We start from the raw sequence: 19,521 nt of genomic DNA on the forward strand, positions 1-19,521 counted from the left end.
CCATTGTGTCCTCCCTCCTCAACTTTCAGACCACTGACCTTAGTAAAATCACCATCTGTGGTAACCAGGACAACCTGCATTCTTTCAGCACTGGACCAGGTTCCCAGTCTTCCCCACTGTTGCCTTGGCTGGTCCTGCTACCTGGTCTCACCCTCCTGACATGGGTTGATTTCCCAGGTGCCTCTGCAGTAGCTGCTCCTTGGAAACTGAGGCGGGCCCCTTCTGCCAAGGGAAGAGGTTAGACTTTCCACATGGGACCATTTTGTCCTGTCCCCTGTGGATGTGAAGCCTCTCCCCCCAAGGCTTCCTTCACCCAACAACTATTTATGGTGCAACCACTATGTGCCAGGCACTGTTCTAGGTTCTGAGGAACATAATAGACACAGATAACTCCTGTCCGTAGAGTTATCGTCTAGTCAGAGAGAGAGATGATAAACTAAATAAGCAAGTAAAATCTATAACATATTAGATAGTGAAAGTGCTAAGGAGAATAAAGTAAAGCAGGGCAGGGGGACAGAAGGGTTTTGATAGGGGAGTCAAGGAAGGCCTCACTAAGATGATGACTTGGAGGAAAGACCTGAAGGAGGTGAGGAGTGGACCATGTGGTATCTGGGGGAAGAGCAGTCCAGGCAGAGGGAATAGCAAGTGCAAAGGCCCTGAGGTGGGTATGATGTGCTGTGAATGTTCAAGGACCAGCAAAGAGACCTGTGGGCTGGAACAGACTGAGGGAGCAGGTGGGGGAGGAGGTGGTAGTGGGAGAGAAGGTCAGAGATGTAACAGAGGTGGGGTTGGCGGGGGAGACTGTGCAAGGCCTTGGAGGCTATCGTGAGGCCTTTACCTTCCATACGGCATGGTCAAGAAGCTCTCCATCTCCCAGTCTTGTGACCTGCTGTTGGATCAGGAGCTCCCTGCAGACCAGAAGCACTCAGAGATGAGCAGCCACTGCAGAACGCTGAGCAGAGGAGGGTGTGATCCCATGTATGCTTCAGGCCCTTGCAGTGCTGGCAGTGTGTGTTTCCTACACAGTTCCCTCTCTCTTCCCCATCCCCCAAATTCCAATGTCTCTCCCGGGTGGGAGGTAATGGAGCTAATTAGGCCAGTGAGGGGGTAACAGCCGCTCCCCGCCCCAATCCTATGTTTTAAGCTGGGTGTCCAGGAGCCTGGAGTCTGTGCCCCACAGTGGCCTTGGGAGGCTGTTTGTTCCCCTGAAGGGCACCTGGGCTTCCCTCCTCCTCACCCTCCACCTCCTGCAGCTGGAGGCCCAGCTCTACCGCCTCAGCAGCACACACCAGGAGGCCAGCTCGGAGAACCAGCAGCTTCGGGAGGCCCAGCGTGACCTGGCTGGGAGGCTGGAAGAGGTGCGGGGGCAGCTGCAGGTGACCAGGGAGCACCTGAACGCCACCAAGGGCTGTGTGTCCTGGCAGATGGAGGAGGAACCGAGGCAAGTAGCTGCCACCCCTGGGCTGGGCTGGAGACCAGGGGCTTCCTGGAAGAGGGGAGGGTGGCTCTGAGTTCTCCGAGGCTCTGCTCAGTGCCCAGAGCACACAGACTCCCTCCTTAAACCTCACAACAGCCCTGCCAGGCTGGGATTATCATGCCCATTTCTCAGACGAGGAGACAGACGGGGGAAAGTCATGTGCCCAGACACACATGACATATGAATCACACAGCTGGGATTCACACACACACACACACACACACACACACACACACACACAGAGATGCACACACACAGAGGCTAGTGCAGTGCTGGATCCTTGGCGGGTACAGCACCCACTCTACTCGTTACAGGTCAGAGGAGTGGGATGGGCCAGAAGAGTAGGGAAGGCTTCCTGGAGGAGGTGAGGCTCCATATAGGCCTGGAAGGATGAGCAGGATTGGAGGTGGGGAAGGGTAGGGAGTGTGTGCCAGGACAGAAGCACTGCCAAAGGGAAGACTGGGAGGAAGGACTAGCGGTGAGGTGCGCGCCCAGTGGTGATGGATGCCGACAGTGTAGGTGTGACCTCTACCCGCCCCTCCCCTGACCTTAGCTTCCCGCACCCTTTCTAGTGTCCCCAGAGCAGGTGAGGAGAAGGCCTCAGTCTCCTCTGAGGAGGCTCCCCTGCCTGGACTGACTGGGGACAGCGATGACTGGGACCAGCTCCTCAGCAGCTTCAGCAGCACCCGCCTCAGTGCCCTGCAGCTCTCCAGGAGCCCACCCCCAGCTCCGAGAGCCTCCTCAGGCCCCCAGACACCCCAAGCGGTCAGGCAGATCTCCATCCCGGAGCCGCGTGCTTCTCTCTTTGGTCAGGAGCCACCTTCAGATCCAGATGGGTCTCCAGGAAGCCCCCCTGGGGTGCCTTCCGGGACTGAGAAAGAGAAAGGAGTGAACCCAGAGGGGCAGGACATCAGTCCAGAGCAGACTGGAGAGCCCCCCAGCCTGGAACCTAAGGAGGAGTCAGGGCCTAGCCCTGGGGTCCACTTCCGCTGGGGGCTTCCAGGGGCTCCAGCTGGGGAGTCAGGGGGCCTGGTGGCAGCTGTGCTCAAAGTGCTCATTCCTTTGGAGGATGGGGCCCCTCCTCATGTGACCTCTCCCCGTCCCCAGGCCCCAGCTGGGCCCAGTGAACAGTTCCAGGCCTCGTACCCAGATGACGAGGGCTCCGGGCCTGGGCCTGTCCCAGCCAAGCCACCCAGGCAGAGAGAGGCCCTCCATCAGGACCCACATGCCGCTGGATCTGAGCCAGGGCTGGGCTCCTCAGGAGCTGGAGCCCTCACAGCAGGGCTGGATGAGCCCTCCCAGGGCCTGGAGCCTGTGGGTCAGGTTCTCACTGAGAGATTGGAGCAGGGCAAGCTGAGCCCAGATGCACAGGGGGGCTGTCCTGGGGGACTACAGGAAGCTCACAGCCAGGTCCTTGGGCCTGAAGGGCTGCCTGCCCTACCCCACCAGAGTCCGGAAGAGGAGCCCAGGGCTGACGAAAGGAAAGCAGGGGACCAGGGAGGGCAGGATTTCAGGTCAGAGCTGTCCGTTGAGGCTCATGGCCTGAAAACTGGGCACCCGGAACTCCCCCAGCACGATTCCCCACCTGCTCCTCTCCCACCTGACAGAGCACAGGCTCAGGCTGAGGCACAAGCCCCAGCTCCTGAAAAACCATCACCTTCAAGGGGCTCTCCCCGCACAGGGGCTCAGCCTGGGGATGCAGCAGGGCCCCAGGAGCCCACACAAACCCTCCCCACCAGGGCTGAGCTGGAAGCCCAGCCCAGGCCCCAACCTACAACCGCTCACGCAGTAGAAGAACCAGGGCCCCTTCAATCCAGGGAGCCAAGGGCAGAGAACAGTCCTGAAGATCCAGGAATGGACTCCGGAGGCATTGGGCTGACCCCATCCCCAGGGGGCTGCACGGCCAGTGAGCTTTTGGCCAATCCTGATTACGCCTTCCACGTCATCTTCCTGGGAGACTCGAATGTGGGCAAAACATCCTTCCTGCACCTGCTGCACCAGAACACCTTCGCCACTGGGCTTACAGCTACTGTGGGTAAGGGCCACCTGGGGAGGGCGGCAGAGGAGGGAGGGGAGACCTGGGGGACCAGGCTGAAGAGCTGGAGCAGGCCCAGAGCAAGCCATCCCTGAGGAAGCTGTAGGTTCTGCCCTCACCACAGGCCCTGCATTAGACATTATTTTATATGGGCATAATCTGGCTATTTTACTAATCATCTCTAATTACAGGTAATTGGCTTTTTCTGCATTGATCTGATTAGCTAATAATGTGCCACATCAACAAAGCACCCTGCAATTTAGCTGCCAGCACTGGCTGATGGTGAAAATAAGCAGGTCTCCAGCCACGTGGCCCCTGGGCAGGCCACCGCAGGGTCCCTGCTGCTTGAATTTGCTCAGGACCAACCCTAGGCCAGTCAGCCAGACAGTGGCAGGAAGTGGCCTTTGGCAAGTTGAATATTTTACACAGAATGTATTTGTAGAGTGGGGTAAGTTAGGAACACACGTCCCTGAGCTCAAAACCCGGCTCTGCCACTTACTAGTGGTATGAACTTGAGCAAATTATTTAACCTCTCTGAGCATAATGGGGGCAACAGTAGTGCTGACCTCATAGAGGGGCTGTGAGAATTAGTTCAGTTAATACATACCAAGTTCTTGGAATAATATCTGGCATGTATTAAGTGCTCAATATTAGTTATTTTTATGGTTATTATTATAAGTAAATGTTTGATAATGTCTAATTCCGTGGCTTTTGCAAATGAAATGTCCCATAGCACAAAGCCTCCTCTCTCTAAAAATATTGGGATATGTGGCCACTTGAACATTGCCTAGAGCCACAGAAAAGAGCTGTGGGAACAGCCAGCTTAGGAGCAAAGTTGGAATGGTCCACGTCTTTGTGTCCCACCAGGGTGCGTGCTGATGGGGTCAGTGCTAGACCAGTGGATAAAGTTCTCACACTTTATGTAAGAGAGGCCCCCCAGGACAAGTTCTTGAAATTTTCTCTGCCAATTAAAAATGCAGACTTGTCAGGAAAAGGGGACCCATAGGAGGCCTGGTCTGATGTTGAACAGGGTCACAGGGTCTGCAAGGCCACCATCCTTAATCACCTAAGCTACTGGTTACTGACCACCTACAATGCACCAGGCATACACGCCTTATTCCTTACATCAGCCCTCCCTGTGATTGAGCCTCTCCCATTATTATGTGGTAAGAAGTTTCCACAAAATTCAGTAGAGAAAAATACAGATTGCATAACTGTAAAAAGACAAGGCAACTTTGCATGCACTGCTAGCCAGCTGGGAGGACCTGAGATCCAGGTGTGTGATCCAAATCTGTCCCACTGCTAGCTGTGGGTTGGTGCCCTTGGTGGCTGTCATCCATCTGGTTTAACTATCATTGGGGATGATTCCAGCTTCCTCAGCCATAAACATTTCCCCACTCAGCATCACCCTGCTCCATTCCCACCCCCCTTTCTCACCTGCCTCCATTTGAGAACAGGGCTGGTGGAGGACCAGAGCCAGAGCCAGAGCCCATCAAATTATAGCTGATTGTGCATTTTTTTGAGGCTTCTCCGTATCTGCCCCCATTTTACAGATGAGGAGGACAAAGAATCGAAGACCCAGTTAAATTTCTTGCCCTACCTGGGCCCCAAAGTTCATACCCAGGGCCACCTGCCTTCAAAGCACACGCCCCCACTCCAGAAGTTTTACCCTCTTATGGGTTCAGCCTTGCCCTCTCCCTGGGGTTGTTCATGTAAAACAGCAGATTCCTTGGGAAGCTGAAAACATTATATTTCTAACAGTTTTTGTGGTTAAGTTGTAACATGTTTCGGGGAGGGTGCGGGGATACATGGGTGGATTGAGGAGGGTGATGGGCAGGGAGGTGGAAAGTGGGAGTAAAGTTACTAAATGCAAGGGTTTAGTTAGGGTTAGGGTTGCTCAATAGATCACACAGTGGGTATTTAAGCAGAGGCTGGATATCATCACGGGGGGTGGGATTGGATAACCTCAGAAGTTCCTGCAGACCCTGGGCTTCCTTAGACCTGGAGGAAAGGGGGCAGTAAGGAGAAATGGAGGGACTTCCCTGGCAGTTAAGGGACGCTGCGCTTCCATTGCAGGGGACACGGGTTCGATCCCTAGTCGGGAACTAAGATCCTGCATCCCGTATGCCACGTGGTGCGGCCAAAAAAAAGAGAAGTGGATGCTAGAGACAGACTTTTGCTTCAGCATTTTGCTGAGGTCAGGACTCCCATCTGCCACTTCTCCCAGTTTCCTGTGGAGAGCATGGGTGTGGGGGGTGGTCTGTGGCTTCAGTCACCACCAGGGACAGCAGCAGTTGCTTCTGGGGGCTGCGTGAGAGACCTAGACCTTGAGGAAGGTCTTACCAGCTCAGGGATAATATGAGGAGATGCCCCTTTCCGGAGCTGGTCTGGGCCCTGCAGTGGGCTCAGCATGGACAAAGCAGCCCCTCTCTATCAGCCCCACCCGGCCTGGTGTCCCTGGGAAGTGGAGGTTGGCTGGAAGGTGCTCCCCAAAGATTCCAAACCTCCCTGGGACTTCACTATTACTACCATATTTCCAGGCACAGGAGGTGTCTAGAACCATGACACAGGGAAGGGTGGGTCTGTGAAATTTGAGGAGCTGGGGCTCAGGGAGATGAGAATTCATAGTGATAATAAAAATTACCACCTCCTAAGCACCCCCTAGAAATTAGGCTGAACCTTGGACATAAGTCATTTAATCCTCCCAACCACCCAGTGATGTGGGTCTTTTTAAATTGCCACCTTGCAGATGAGGAAGGAAGGCTCAGAGAGGTGAAGTGACTTGCCTGAGGTCACACAGCCAGTATAGCAGCAGAAGGTGGACAACTCACGGCCCAACTGGTCATCCTTGAAGCCAACATTCCTTCCACCCTCCCAGGCTGCTGTCTGGGTAAAGGGGGAAGATGCATGCAATAATTAGGAATGAAACAAGAAGTATTATAAAAAATAAATTAACAAAACTGATTTTCCTGAGTAGCCTGAGGAATAAACACTGCCATGCAGTTGAGAAGACAGATTTTTTTTGTAGAGGTAAAAACAATGCAAGGTGCCTCACGCTGGCCAGCTCTCAGGGCGGGAGTGCAGTGGGAGCTGCGTGGTCAGGGAAGGCTTCATAGAGGATGTGGGCCCTCAAGTATGGATGGGATTGGGAGAGCAAAAGGGAAGCCCAGCAGCTGGAGGTTCCCATCCCACCCTGGCTGGTACTGGGGACAGGTATGTATTCAGGCAGGCCTCAGCTGCAAGTCTGGGATGGTAACTTGAAGTCAAGTAAGCTTGACTCTCCTCTGTGTGTCCTAGGAGTGGATTTTCGGGTCATAAACCTGCTGGTGGACAACAAGCGCTTTGTGCTGCAGCTCTGGGACACAGCTGGCCAGGAGAGGTAACGAGCACTGTCGACATTAGTGGCTGAGTCTGGGCTGCAGAGGAGTGGAGGGCAACCCCGACCCTGAGGAGTCCAATATGGGCTAAGAGGCAACCAAGTGCAAATGCAGCTTCTACCCCTGATGATTCAGGAGGTCAGGGATGGAGAGATGAGTCCAGATCCCATGCGGGAGACAGGACAGCAGACCCAGAGTTCCCCTCAGCATGGCAGGGCACCTGTGATGGCCATCCCAACAGGGGACAGCCACCCAATTGCTTGTCCTTCTGAAAACGCTGGCTTTCCACTTTCTGGTTAAGCCGTAGTGATCAAAACTGAAAAGGCACATCTTCTGTGACCCAGAAGTTCTACTTCTAGAAATTCATTCTATTGATAAACTCATACATGACTATAATATCAAAGGGACCAAGACTGTTCATAGCAACACTGTTTATATTATGAAACATTGGAAACAAACTAAACACCATCAGTAATGGACCAGTTAAATATATTAGAGTCTCTCCACACAATAAAATATTATGAACACAAAAAAGATGGAGGACCCTCTTTATGTACCAATAGGGAAATATCTTCAAGACATTTTATTATGTGGATAAAACAAAGTACAGAATACTGAATATTAATAGGTACAGTGTTTTACACTGTATTTGTTTAAACAGTATGTATATGGGTATATGTGTGTGTGTGTACATATACATTTATGTATCTATATATATATATATAATACCTCTGGGAAACTATTTAAGAAATGGGTAAAATAAACTTCTTGCTATCAAAAAAAAAAAAATGGGGAACTCTGGCTGCCTCTGGGGGTGGCTGCAGGATGAGGGTGGGGTTGGCTGGGAGAGACTTTTCACGGGGTGCCCTTTGGTACCTTCTGAAATTTGAGCCATGAGGACTGTTACCTATTAACGATAAGCACACTGTAAGAAGGAAAATACATGCACGTTCTCTTTGGGAAGCAATTAGAAGCAGATGGAGTGGCTGAGGCCTAGAGAGGTCAGGGCTTGGGGTCAGGCCGCCTGGCATGGCCTGATGCGGACTCTCTGGGTAGGTACCACAGCATGACGCGGCAGCTGCTCCGCAAGGCTGATGGAGTGGTGCTCATGTACGATGTCACCTCCCAGGAGAGCTTTACCCATGTGCGCTACTGGCTGGACTGTCTCCAGGTGAGCTGATGGCTGCTGGGGTTGGCCCCAGTGTGTGGAGTCAAGAGGGAACCTGTATCCTTCCCACTCCCTCTTTTCTCCCAGGATTACAAATGACACAGCAAACATATGGGTGACATAATCTACTGAGGGTATGTGGCTGGATAGGCTGGGAACATAGTAGTACAAAGAAACTACAACCACATAGTATGGCCTCCAAAACAAACTCTTTCCTTTATCCTATGACCATTTTTTCCTATATACAGAAGCTCTGTGATGTCTTCTTAACACCTGGGGATAATGCAAGTCTAGTGCCACTCTAGGTAATCATTCCTCTGTTCACACATCTCTAGTTCTTTGCCCCACGTACTTACTTGCTGTATGTATACATGCTGAAATTCTGCAGTATGTGCTAGCACAGAAGAGGGGTATGAAGAAAGACATGTTGTCTTCTCTCTAGAAGTTTCTAGTCTAGTTGAAGAGATGCAAGAGAAGCAGGATAAGGTGATACATGAGGGGAGCTGGGTTCTGGGTTCTGATAAGACCTGGGTTTGTATCCCAACTATCCCATCCCAACTCTGTGACCTTGGAGAAGTGACTTAAACTCTCTGAACTTCAATTTCCCAACTTTTCTCATAGAGCAGTTGTGAAGATTAACTGATATAACTGCTTTCAGCACAGCACCTGGTATACAGTAAACTCTCAGTAAACAGAAGCTATTATTATTATTATCCATGAAACAATTAGGAGATGAGCCAAGGCAGCCTGCATAGTCAAATGCTGGGCTGCTCAATACAGGCAGGAAAGAGGAGCATGGACAGGAGCAATCTAGGAAGGCTTCCTGGGGGAGGTGACTTTGAGGTTGGCCTTGGAAAGTGGGTGACATGTTTGCAGGCAGAGAGGTTCACTGCAGATGGAAGGGAAAGTGTCAGAGGTGGGAAGAGTGTGGAGTGGGTGTGATATGGAAAGGTGGGCATGTGTGGAGGGAAGTGGCACACAGTCAGCTTCCTGGAGAGTATGGCCAAATCTACCCAGGGCCTGGCACACAGCAGGCACTCAACATGTGTTGCTGAGGGAAGATGTCCTGTGCACAGGATGCAGTGTCTGACAGCGTGGTCATCCTTCTCTTGGGAAACAAGACAGACTGTGAGGAGGATCGGCAAGTGTCCACCGAGGCTGGGCAGCAACTGGCCCAGGTGAGTACCTGGGCATCAGCCCCTCCCCCAGCCTGGGTTGGGCAGACCCCTCCCTGGAGGGTAATGAATAGGTCACCCTGGCTGATACCACAGAGAAGGATCCATTCCTGCCCTTGCTCCATCAAAGACCGACAGCCTCCCACACACCCGGGGCCTAAGACCCAAACACGAGAAGGTAACAGTGGGCATGACGTTGAACCTCACTGTTGAATTAGCAAATCCCCACAGTGTCCCTACCTACCTAAAAATATCTTCAGAGTCAAAATCTTTTTAAGCTTCACTTAAAATTCCCAATCAAATCTTAATTTTATCTGTGGTCTCCAATTAACATAACATTCCTTCTAATTTATTCTATCTTAAGACCCAAATTCTTCCCTGGGAAGATTGCATCAAAAGCCCTGTCACCAGACAGCGGACAGTGGATACTATTTATTTATGAATAGAACTGAACTACATTCCAGAAAATCTGGAGAATAATAAAGGTGGAACAAAGACTCTCGCTCCCTGCCCTACCTCTGACACCACCCCTCTTGGCATTTCCATATCGTATTTCCTTCCTGTTTCTTCTCTCATTTCTCCTGATCATGAGGTCATCATTGTGACTCCTGGTTGGTGGGAACTTTTTCCTCTTAAAAGTAGTAGCTAAAAAAAAAAAAAAAAAAAAAAAAAGTAGTAGCTCATCTCCTTGACACAGTAATTCCTCCTCTAGCAATTTATCCTAAGGAAAGAGTCAGAAATAATAATTCTTAAGAGAATGACATACTGGATACCCGTGTATTATGTATAATTGAACATTTGTATGAGGATATTCTTTACAGTGTTATTTATAAGAGCAAACCTTTGGTGGTTATTTGTGGAGCTTCATGTGAGAGGCTAGCATTTGCCATTAAGAATCCTGTTCTAAAAAATATTTAAGGGTGTGGAGGAAATGCTTACAATATAACGTGAAGTCAGAAAAGCAGCTGCATCTCTGGGTATAGGTTAGGTTGAATCAGTCAAATCTGATATTTGACTGTTTGGTGTCTATCAAAACAGCACTTTCATATGTTTAACCTAAAGTATAACGACGTTTAGCCCACCCCCTCACCCCCCAATAAAAGGGTTATATAAAACACAATGGAAATATATATTCAAACACTAACAGGAGTGTTTTATATTTTGTATTTCTACTTTTTTAAGCTATATTTTCAAATATTTCCCCCAATTAAATATTTTTAAAATTAAAAATACATAGAACTAATGACTTAAAAATGTCCCCAAGGACACTTCTCCAAGTTGGGACACAGACTTCCCACCATCACTTTGAATGCTGTGGAGTTTTCTAGGTGGCATCGTTGATACCTTGTCCAGCCAGGGTGGAGAGACAGTGGGCAGAGGGGCAAGGCTGGGGGCCATGGGCCACAAGGAGACGGAGATGGGCTGCCTCACCGGTTGGGGTTGCCTGGGGGTGTACTGGGTGGGACTCTGTCTGATGATCAGGTCTTTGGTGGTGGGCACTGCCACCTAGACTCTCAGTGGTCTCCCCCATGGCACCTGTACCCCTATCTGTCTGGCTGCAGGAACTGGGGGTCTCCTTTGGAGAGTGCAGTGCTGCCCTGGGTCACAACATCCTGGAGCCTGTGGTGAACCTGGCCCGGTGAGTGCCGCCCTGCTGCTTCCCACCCAGAATCTTCTGGACAGCCTTCAGCTGACTCATGTGGGAGGGGAAGGCCCATTCTGAGGAAGCACCTGTGAAAGCACAGGGCTCAGGAGTCTGGGGAAGGAGAGAGAACATTGCACGGAGTCTCCTCACTCCAATTCTACCAGTCCTGTTAGCTGCATCACCTCTGGGAAATCTCCCGTCCCCTCTCTGAGCCTTGGTGCAGTGGCCGAGGGGCCGGGTTTGATCCTTGGTTGGGGAACTAAAATCCCACAAGCCAAGCGGTGCGGCAAAAAAATAGTAATAATAATGCAGTGCATTTAGAGTAAAATCAAAATGCCTCTCAGTGGCCTGTATTGGCTCCAGTGCCATCTCCCTGCCTGCGCCCCCCCCCCATAAGCTTCAGCCGCTCAGAGGGACCCTCCCTGACCACACCCCCTCCCACCGCTATGATTACCTTCTCTGTGTCCTTCAAAGCCCTTCTTGAAAAAAAAACAAAAAAGCCCCTCTTGACAAACTGTAGCTACACATGCATTTGTCTGTTTTCTTTTTGCTGCCTGCCTTCCCTACCAGGCTGTAGCTCCAGGAGGGCAGGGTCATGTCTGTTTTGTTCAGCCCCTCCTCCTGGGGCCTGGCACATACTAGGTGTTCAATAAATGAATGAAGTGAGTGAGGGGGGAGGGGTATTAGACCAGATGATCTCTGGGCCCCTTCTCTGACAAAGCAGCTAGAGTGAGCTTGCTAAACTTCAATCCTGATCACGCCAGATCCCTCCGACAGGAAACTGCTCAGTGGCTTCCCTTTGCTTTAGGATAAAAGCCCAAGTTCCTGAATGTGGCTTCCTGGCCGGCAGAGCCCTGAATCCCTGCTGCCTCCAAGGCTTCTTTCTGGCCATTTAGTCCTTAGGCTCTGTGATTTAGGACAGAGCCAGGCACACAGTAAATATATTGTGAATAAATGAATGAACGAAGGGGCTTTGCTTCCCCAACCCCCAAGCTCTCGCTCGACGCTGAGCTTTTGCCCTCTGCCTAGAACACACCCTTCCCTCTTTTCTGCTAGGGAACCCTTGTCCACTGCTCAGTCTCAGCTCCATCTCTGCCTCCTTGTTCCCTAAATCCCTCCAGGACCTGGTGTGAAGTCCCTCTGTGTGCCTCCCCATTCCTGGGTCCTGATCGCCCCTTCCCCTCTCTGTCTCTCTCACTACTCAAGGCAAGGACATGATGGCTTCATTGTCATAATCAGAGTCCCTTGCGCCTGGCACACAGTAGGCTACAGAGAATGCCAGAAAAGAGACAGGAGGCCGAAGTCTCCGTGGCCCCATTTTTCTGGTGCCATGTGGAAGGCAGGACAGGGGCACAGCAGCTGGGAGAGAGGAAGCTCGGGGGGACAGCCCCCCAGCTGCACCCCTGGGCCCCTCCCTGCTGCCCCTGGGAGGTGAGAGAGAGGACTGATGCCCAGGCATCTTCACGCAGGTCACTCAAGATGCAAGAAGACCGCCTGAAGGGCTCACTGGTGGAGGTGGCCCCCGAGAGGCCACCCAAGAGAGCTGGCTGCTGCTCCTGAGCACCTGGCCTGGCCAGGGTAGGCGGGCCACCTCCCTGGGTTTCCTGTTCCTCGGGTCCTGTCCCACCTGCCTGGACACAGCAATGACAGAGACAGCCAGCTTGGAAGTTCAGGAAAATCCTCCTCGGGTCAGGATTTGGATCCCAGGGGAGTGGCTGCACTAATGCTGCCCTTTGTACTCCAAAGGACTTTTCTGAGTAATAAGACTGGTAGTGGGGGGAGGGGGGGAGGTTAAAACTCTTTAAAGAAAGAAGAGTCTAGAAAAGTGACTTAAGGAAAATACACCACAATATTGGCAAAACATCTCTGGGTGGTAAAATTACAAGGTAAATGTGTGAGGGTGTTTTCCTTCTTATATGTATTTGTATTTTCAGATCTTCTATAATGATTGGGTATTGCTTGTGTAGTCAGAAATAAGAGCAAATGTGGAAGCGTGGGAGAGAAACTTTTCAAAGAACTTGCTTTGGTGCTGATTACAAATTGATATGGCCTGTTAATCGCAAAGTACACTGTTTATTAAAGCAGCCCCACTGTTCCGTGCGTGGCAAAGCCGGTGAACCTTGTCACACTCACTGTATCTGTTTGCAAGCATGGGGTTCTTTCGAGCAGAAGCCGATTCCTGGGGAAGAGCGATGTTCTGATGGCCCCTGATATGCTCCAACCCCCCTGTCTCCCTGAGCCCCAACCCCACACTCTTTCCCCAAGATGTGCCTCTAAGGGGCCACATTTGGGGATCCCACTCCTGTCCCCATGCCATGGTGCCCCTGGTGCAGCCCTCTGCCTTGAGGTGTCAATCTCCGGATATACTTGAGGAGCAGCTGGGGTGTGGCTGGTGGAGCCTGGGGAGCCGCAGGGGAAACTGGATTCAGATTATTCAAGGGTCCCTCTTTGGAGCGTTTGTAAGAGTTCCCAGAATTGCACAACATTTGCCTCCTGAAAGGTGGCTGCACATTACAGCCCAGAGCTGGGAATTTCAGTGCCCTTAGGGAGAGTGCTTTGAGAGTCTCAGACAGCCTCTTGGTGTTGGACTATCTCCTGTCATCTGTGTTTGCTGTAAATGTCGATTGTGTCATCTTACCGTTAACCAAAATAATGCTCACCAGGTACTGCGGTCCAGTGTGGGCAGGGTGCTGAGTTTGGTACTTTGTAATCATTCAGGTACTGGTGACTTCCTCAGCTGAATCAGAGGAAACCTCAGTTGCATAGACACAAGCAAATACAGTTCCGGAGGCAGAGGGTAAGAGAGAGAATGAAGGAGAAAGAGGAGGGAATGAGATAGAGGAAAGAGACCTCCAATCAATTTAATCAGAGTCTCCACTCTTGGCCCCTATCCCTCTGCTCACTTCTAAAAGACTGAGCTCTCTGTCACTAAAGGCTTACAAGCCAAAGCCAGGTAACACTTGGCAAAGAGGTGAGGTGGGGAAGATTCAGGTATCAGAAGCCACCAGAGGGTTAGATTAGATGCCCTTAATGGATCCCATTCAATCTCTAGACTAGTAAAGGCAGAATGATTCCTGTGATCCAGCCATTTCTCTTACTGGTCCCACTCACTGATTCTTTCTTAGCTCCAATGTCTTCTCCCTTCCTGGATCCTGTCAGCCCACAAGCCTCCTTCTGTTCTGAGCAGGTTCTAGGCTGTAGTAGGCTCAGAGAAAGACAGAGACAGACAGAGAGACAGGCAGAGGTGAGCTGGAGTAAATGATGCCTGGCCCTGGCTGAGAGTCGGGGGGGGGCAGGTCCTACTGTTGCTAATGGCTCTGTCTCAGGGGTCTGGGGATCTGGCAGGCACCAGCATCTCTGTCCTATGGGCCAGTGAGTTAATGAGGCAGGTAGGCAGGGTGTGATTCCTGGGGGAGCCAGTAGAGTGGATAGAGCCCTTATTCTTTGGGGGATCCAGTATAGAAATGGCCTCTCTGCCTGCCCCTCCCATCTCAGCTCTGATCCCACCTCAGGCAGCTAGCTCAAGTTCCTTGGAGGTGGGGTGCTAGAAGGGACTGCACACCTGCCCAGAGGCCTCTCCTGGCTTTCTCTGGCTGGATCCAGCTTCTGTGCAGAGTACAGCTGCGGAGGGGGCGCTAGACTTTCCTGGTGTCAAAGGGCTCCAAGTCACTAAGCAGGGCCCGGGAACCTCAGAGCAGCACAAGGCAGGTGAGGAGAGCAGCAGGAGGGACTCAAGGTAGACTTCAGAGTGAACTTCCAGGCAAGTGCTGAGTTCTTAGGGCATGTCAGCCAAGGGGGCTCTGGTCATAACTTAGCTTGAGGCTGATTAAGAAATGGAGGGTAGGACTAGGTTGATGGGTCTCAGGGTGTGGAATAAGAAGGGGAGGGCAGGGGGATAAGATGGAGCCTGGGCAGGGGTGTCAGAGAAGAGAGCTTTTTGGAACTGAGGCTGGGCAGGATCAGAACAATAGCCATCATTTGCCAAGCACCTACTATGTGCCAGGCACTGTTCTGAGCACTTAGCTTGTATTACCTCGTTTAATCCTCACATCACCCCTTTAAGATGGGGCCTGTTATTATCCCCATTTTACAGATAGGGAAAGTTAGGCATAGAAGATTGAGTAGATTGCCCACAGTTACATAGCTAAGCAAGTGGTTGAGCAAGGTTTTAACCCCAGGCTCCAGTGCCCCATAAGCTTAACCCTGAAGTTATAGAGCTTCTTATAGGAAGGCATGGATGCTTAGACAGAGCAGGGGCAAGGTCCTTCGAGCCTTCTCCTTTTCCTTATCCCTTTCCCTCCCCTCCTCTCCAATCATATTTCATATTATTAGCAGGCAAGCCTGGGCCATGTAGAAGAAATAAAAAAGCAATGACAAATGCCTAGAGAGTGGCTCAGGAACACTGTCCTTCCCCTGCAGCCCCTGGAACCAGAGTCTGAGCTCTGCGGCTTTGGCGGCAGAATTTATAGAGACCCCCTCTGGTCTCTTCTCAGCTGTTTTCAGTCAAGTGGCTGTCGTTGGGCCCCGGAGACCAAGCAAGTCCTCCAGGCAGGGTTCTGCAGGAGGGACCTAGGGGACCCCCAGCCCTGGCTCTGAGCCAACTACCAGAGGGGTTTTCCAGCCTCCACCCCCGGTGTAGGAGAAAAGGGGATGACGACATCAGCCCCTGAGCCAACTCTGGGATGCCTTGACCCCATCTCCCAGCCTGAGTTCTCTCATTTGGGGGCTCCCCATGTCCTCAGCATGTGGGATGGAGTAGGGGTGAGGAGGAAGATCTGACAGCTGGGGTGCAGCACTTCCCCCCGCCCCCCGCCAGGTAACCCGCATAGCATGACCGTAGAGGCAGTGGTTCCCTCTGATATGCTCCATCGCCCCGTCTCCCTGAGCCCCAACCCCACTCTCTTTCCAAACCAAGATGTGCCTCTAAGGCGCCACATTTGGGGATCCCACTCCTGTCCCCATGCCATGGTGCCCCTGGTGCAGCCCTCTGCCTTGAGGTGTCAATCTCCGGATACACTTGAGGAGCAGCTGGGGTGTGGCTGGTGGAGCCTGGGGAGCCGCAGGAGAAACTGGATTCAGATTATTCAGGTTCCCAAGCTGGTCTTTCAAAACTGTCAAAGCCCAAACCAATCAAATCGGGTCTTTGGGGGTGTGACCCATGTATTAGTATTTTTGAAACTCCTCAACTGATCCCAATGTGTAGACATGCTTGGGAACCACTGGTTGGGGCTTTATACCTTCTCAAAGCACTTGCACATTCATTTTCCCACTTGAACTTCAAATTAAAACTTGCTCATTTCTGTAAAGCAATTATACTTCAATAAAGATATTAAAAAAAACTTGCTCATTTCACAGGCAGGGCAAGGTTTTGTTAAAATATATATATATATATACACACACACAATAAATAAATATATATACTAAATATATATACTGTACTAAATATATATGCTAAATATGTAAATAATGTTTATCAGATTCAATTTGTACTCCCTGCAGAAATTTTAGAAACACAGAAATTAAAAAGAAGAAAATGAAAATTACCTGAATCTCATCCTTTAGTGACAGTTACTGTTGACACCTGTTTTGTTTCCTTTATTTCCTCGTTTCCTTAAAGTTGAGGAAACTGAGGTAGAGAAACATGAGGTAACTTTCCCGAGATCATGGAGCTCCCAAGGAGCAGAGTCAGGACTTGAACCCAGGGAATTGATGGGTTGTTGTGAGGTCTAAAGGGGCTGGTGCATGCCAAGGGCACCCACTGTGTGCAGGGGTCTGTGAAAGGAGGGGGCTCAACAGGGAAAGAGGGAGGCAGCCCTCGGGCAGGTTTCTATCCTGTCCTTGTGTGTCCAGAGCAGGAGCATGGAGGCCAACACCACGTCCACCGCTGGGCTCACAGCTACACCTGAGCGACTGCTCCGACTCCTCTTTGCCGGGGTCTGTGGCCTCGTCCCCAGGTGGGGCTGCTGGCGGTGGGCCGGGGTCTAGGCGCCCCCCACCCACTCCTCACCTTGACCAACAGCCTCACGGCGAGCATCACGCTGTCTGATCTGCTCTTCCTGGCCGGCGTGGTGCCTGTGCTCCTGCTGAGCTTCCTGTGGCAGGACTGGTGGCTGGGCCCCACCATCTGCACCATCAGCCAGGCTGCCAACACCACCACCATGTTCTGCACCTTCTATGGCATGGTGGCCATGGCTCTTCTGTGCCATGTGGCAGTGGCCTGGCCTGACGCGGCCCTCCCGTCTGGCCTGGGTGTCCGCCTGCTGCTCTGTGGGGCCACGTGGGTGTTGGGCCTCACTGTATCGCTACCCAACTGCCTGTTCCAGCGAATGGTCGTGAAGGAGGAGGCCCAGGCCTGCCTCTTGCTCCTGAACCCTGCTCAGACCTCCTGCTACTTCACCCTGCTGGGAGCTCTGGCCTTCCTGCCTTGCATGATGGGGCTGGGCTCCTCTTTCAGCCACCTGGGCTGGCTCCTGTGGAGACATACCCGTAGCCCCAGGGGGTAGAACATCTGGGAGCACCGGGAGAACACAGGGCTCATCCTTGTGGTGCCGGTGGTCTTCATGCAGATGTGGGGACCCTGCTCTGTGCTAGGCTATGTGGCAGCTGTGGGTGACCTGCCTGCCATGCTGGTGGCTTTTGTGGCATCCAGCCTCTCCACCATCCTGGCCTACTCCAACTGTGCTGTCAGCCCCATCCTCTGCTTCTACCTCTCTTGCCCCTTCCAGGCAAGGCTCAGGGACCTCTTCTGCAGGCCAATGGCAGCCAGGCATCCCAGGGATGTGGGAGGGGCTGGTGTGGCGATAGAGAGAATCCAGCCTGGACATAACAGGGCCCCAGGAAGCCTATGGGGTCTGGCGGGGGTCTGAGAGGTTAGGCTGATGGGAGAGCTGAGATTCAAGAGAGGTGGGGAGACCCCTATGACATAGATCCCATCCCCTCCATTTTACCAGTTGGGAGACTAAGATCCAGAGAGGGCAGGCGTAGCCCAGCAAAGGTGACACAGCAATTAAATGGCAACTAGGTCGCTGATCCCATTCCACCTTGGGGCTCAGACGGATAACTATAGGCTCCATTACTTTCTAGTAGTATGACTTGAACAAGTCCCTTGACCTCTCTATGCCTCAGTTTTCTCATCTGGAAAATAGGATCATGATAGTACCTTCTTGATGGTGTTGTTATGAAGATAAACTTTCCTAATACATATAAAGTGCTTAGAAGAATGCTTGGTACTTAGTAAGTACATATGAGTGTTGGTCATTACTATTATTATAATCTTATTTTTATTAATTCAGGGGCATTTGAAGTGAGAGTGGTAAAGGGACTTCTAAAGGCAGAGAAGTGGGTAGAGGAATGATCTGGGGGCTGATCATTCTTGGGGTCCTCAATCCTGGGGTAAGGCCTGGGGATTGAATGGGCTGCCTGGGTAGAGGCTCACAGCCCAGGGGGACCCTTCAGTTGCCTCTCCCTTCTCTGCCTGTCCTCCCCCAGCTCTGTCCCACACACACCTCTCAGCCCAATAAAGGAATATCATGAAGTAAAGTCAAAATGGAGCCGTGAGTCTGGGCCTGTGAATTTCCGAACGCCCTCCTTTCTTCTCTGTGGTTTCTCTTCCTGATGTGGCAGGGGCAGGGGCCCCTTTTGAGGCCCCTTCCTTCTCTCCAGAGGCAACTGGAGGTCTTCACCTCTCCTACCCCATCCCCTCTGAGAAGTTCCCCAACTCCATGACCTCCTCTGGCCTCCTGGGAAAAAGCCTCAGGCTTTTGTGTTGGCCTGGGAACCAGGGAGACTGTCTCTACTGAAATTCCCAAGACAACATGTTCTGCTTGGTGATAGTGTTACAGCTAAACACACACACACACACCCTGACCCCATGGTCAAAACGCTTAGAAAACATTGGGATGAACCAAGTCAAAATAGTCTCTTTGCCACAGGACTAATCAAAGCCTCTAATACCCTGAAGGCCATGGGGACTCTCTGAGAGGGGCTCAGAGTGGGCAGTTTCCCAAAACCCATGCCAGGGAACCAGTGTTCCGTGGAACACACCTTGGGAAAGAACCCAGCTACCGTGTTGAGCACAGTAAAGACACTCTCGGTGCACCAGTGGCAGCGGCTCTGAGCCTCGACTGCCCTGCCAGGCGGCCTTCTCCTCCCGATGCTTTCCCACGGGAGCCCAAGGTGAGGTAAAAACGGGCTGCTGGTTATGGGAACTTTCTTCTTCTCGAGCTATGACTCCAGCCGGTACCCACTCAAAGTGGATCGGAATGCAAGTCAGAGGGGCATCTAATTATAAGGACCGTGGTGAATCAGCTCTAATTTACCATAAAATCGTCTAAGAAGCAAGCAAGTCCCAAACTTTGGTACAATTAACACCAATTTCTTGTGATGTGCTGGTAAGGAAAGGCTGCCTGGAGGGCTCATCTGAGAGCAAACTCACCCAGAGAAGGGAGAAATCCCCTTTCCCTGTGATCCTGGTCCCTCATGGTCACAGGGACTTATATGTGAAGAGGGACAAGGAGGAAAGTGGTGTTTACTGTGCACCTAGTGCAGCAGGCCCTGGGAATGTCACACGCTTCATGCGTGCACATCTACGTGTCACTCTGACCACACAACGATCCCGCAAGGGAGGAGTGACAGTCCCATCACA

General features: G+C 51.7%; 1 protein-coding gene and 1 pseudogene across 1 annotated transcript in view; both read left to right on the forward strand.

The window, feature by feature from the left end:
- The window catches only part of RAB44 (RAB44, member RAS oncogene family), a 32,831-nt gene extending 19,836 nt beyond the window's left edge, over nucleotides 1–12,995 (forward strand). Inside the window, exons 8-14 of the mRNA XM_004267663.4 lie at nucleotides 1,254–1,441; nucleotides 2,050–3,512; nucleotides 6,810–6,891; nucleotides 7,946–8,060; nucleotides 9,134–9,235; nucleotides 10,795–10,871; nucleotides 12,347–12,995. Coding sequence (XP_004267711.2) covers nucleotides 1,254–1,441; nucleotides 2,050–3,512; nucleotides 6,810–6,891; nucleotides 7,946–8,060; nucleotides 9,134–9,235; nucleotides 10,795–10,871; nucleotides 12,347–12,437 — 2,118 coding nt within the window. The 3' untranslated portion in view covers nucleotides 12,438–12,995. The remainder of the gene's footprint in view (nucleotides 1–1,253; nucleotides 1,442–2,049; nucleotides 3,513–6,809; nucleotides 6,892–7,945; nucleotides 8,061–9,133; nucleotides 9,236–10,794; nucleotides 10,872–12,346) is intronic.
- Nucleotides 12,996–16,482: 3,487 nt separating this feature from the next.
- LOC101283316 (neuromedin-K receptor-like) lies at nucleotides 16,483–18,642 on the forward strand (annotated as a pseudogene).
- Nucleotides 18,643–19,521: the final 879 nt, after the last annotated feature.

Source organism: Orcinus orca, chromosome 10, assembly GCF_937001465.1.
Source record: "Orcinus orca chromosome 10, mOrcOrc1.1, whole genome shotgun sequence".
NCBI lineage: Eukaryota > Metazoa > Chordata > Mammalia > Artiodactyla > Delphinidae > Orcinus > Orcinus orca.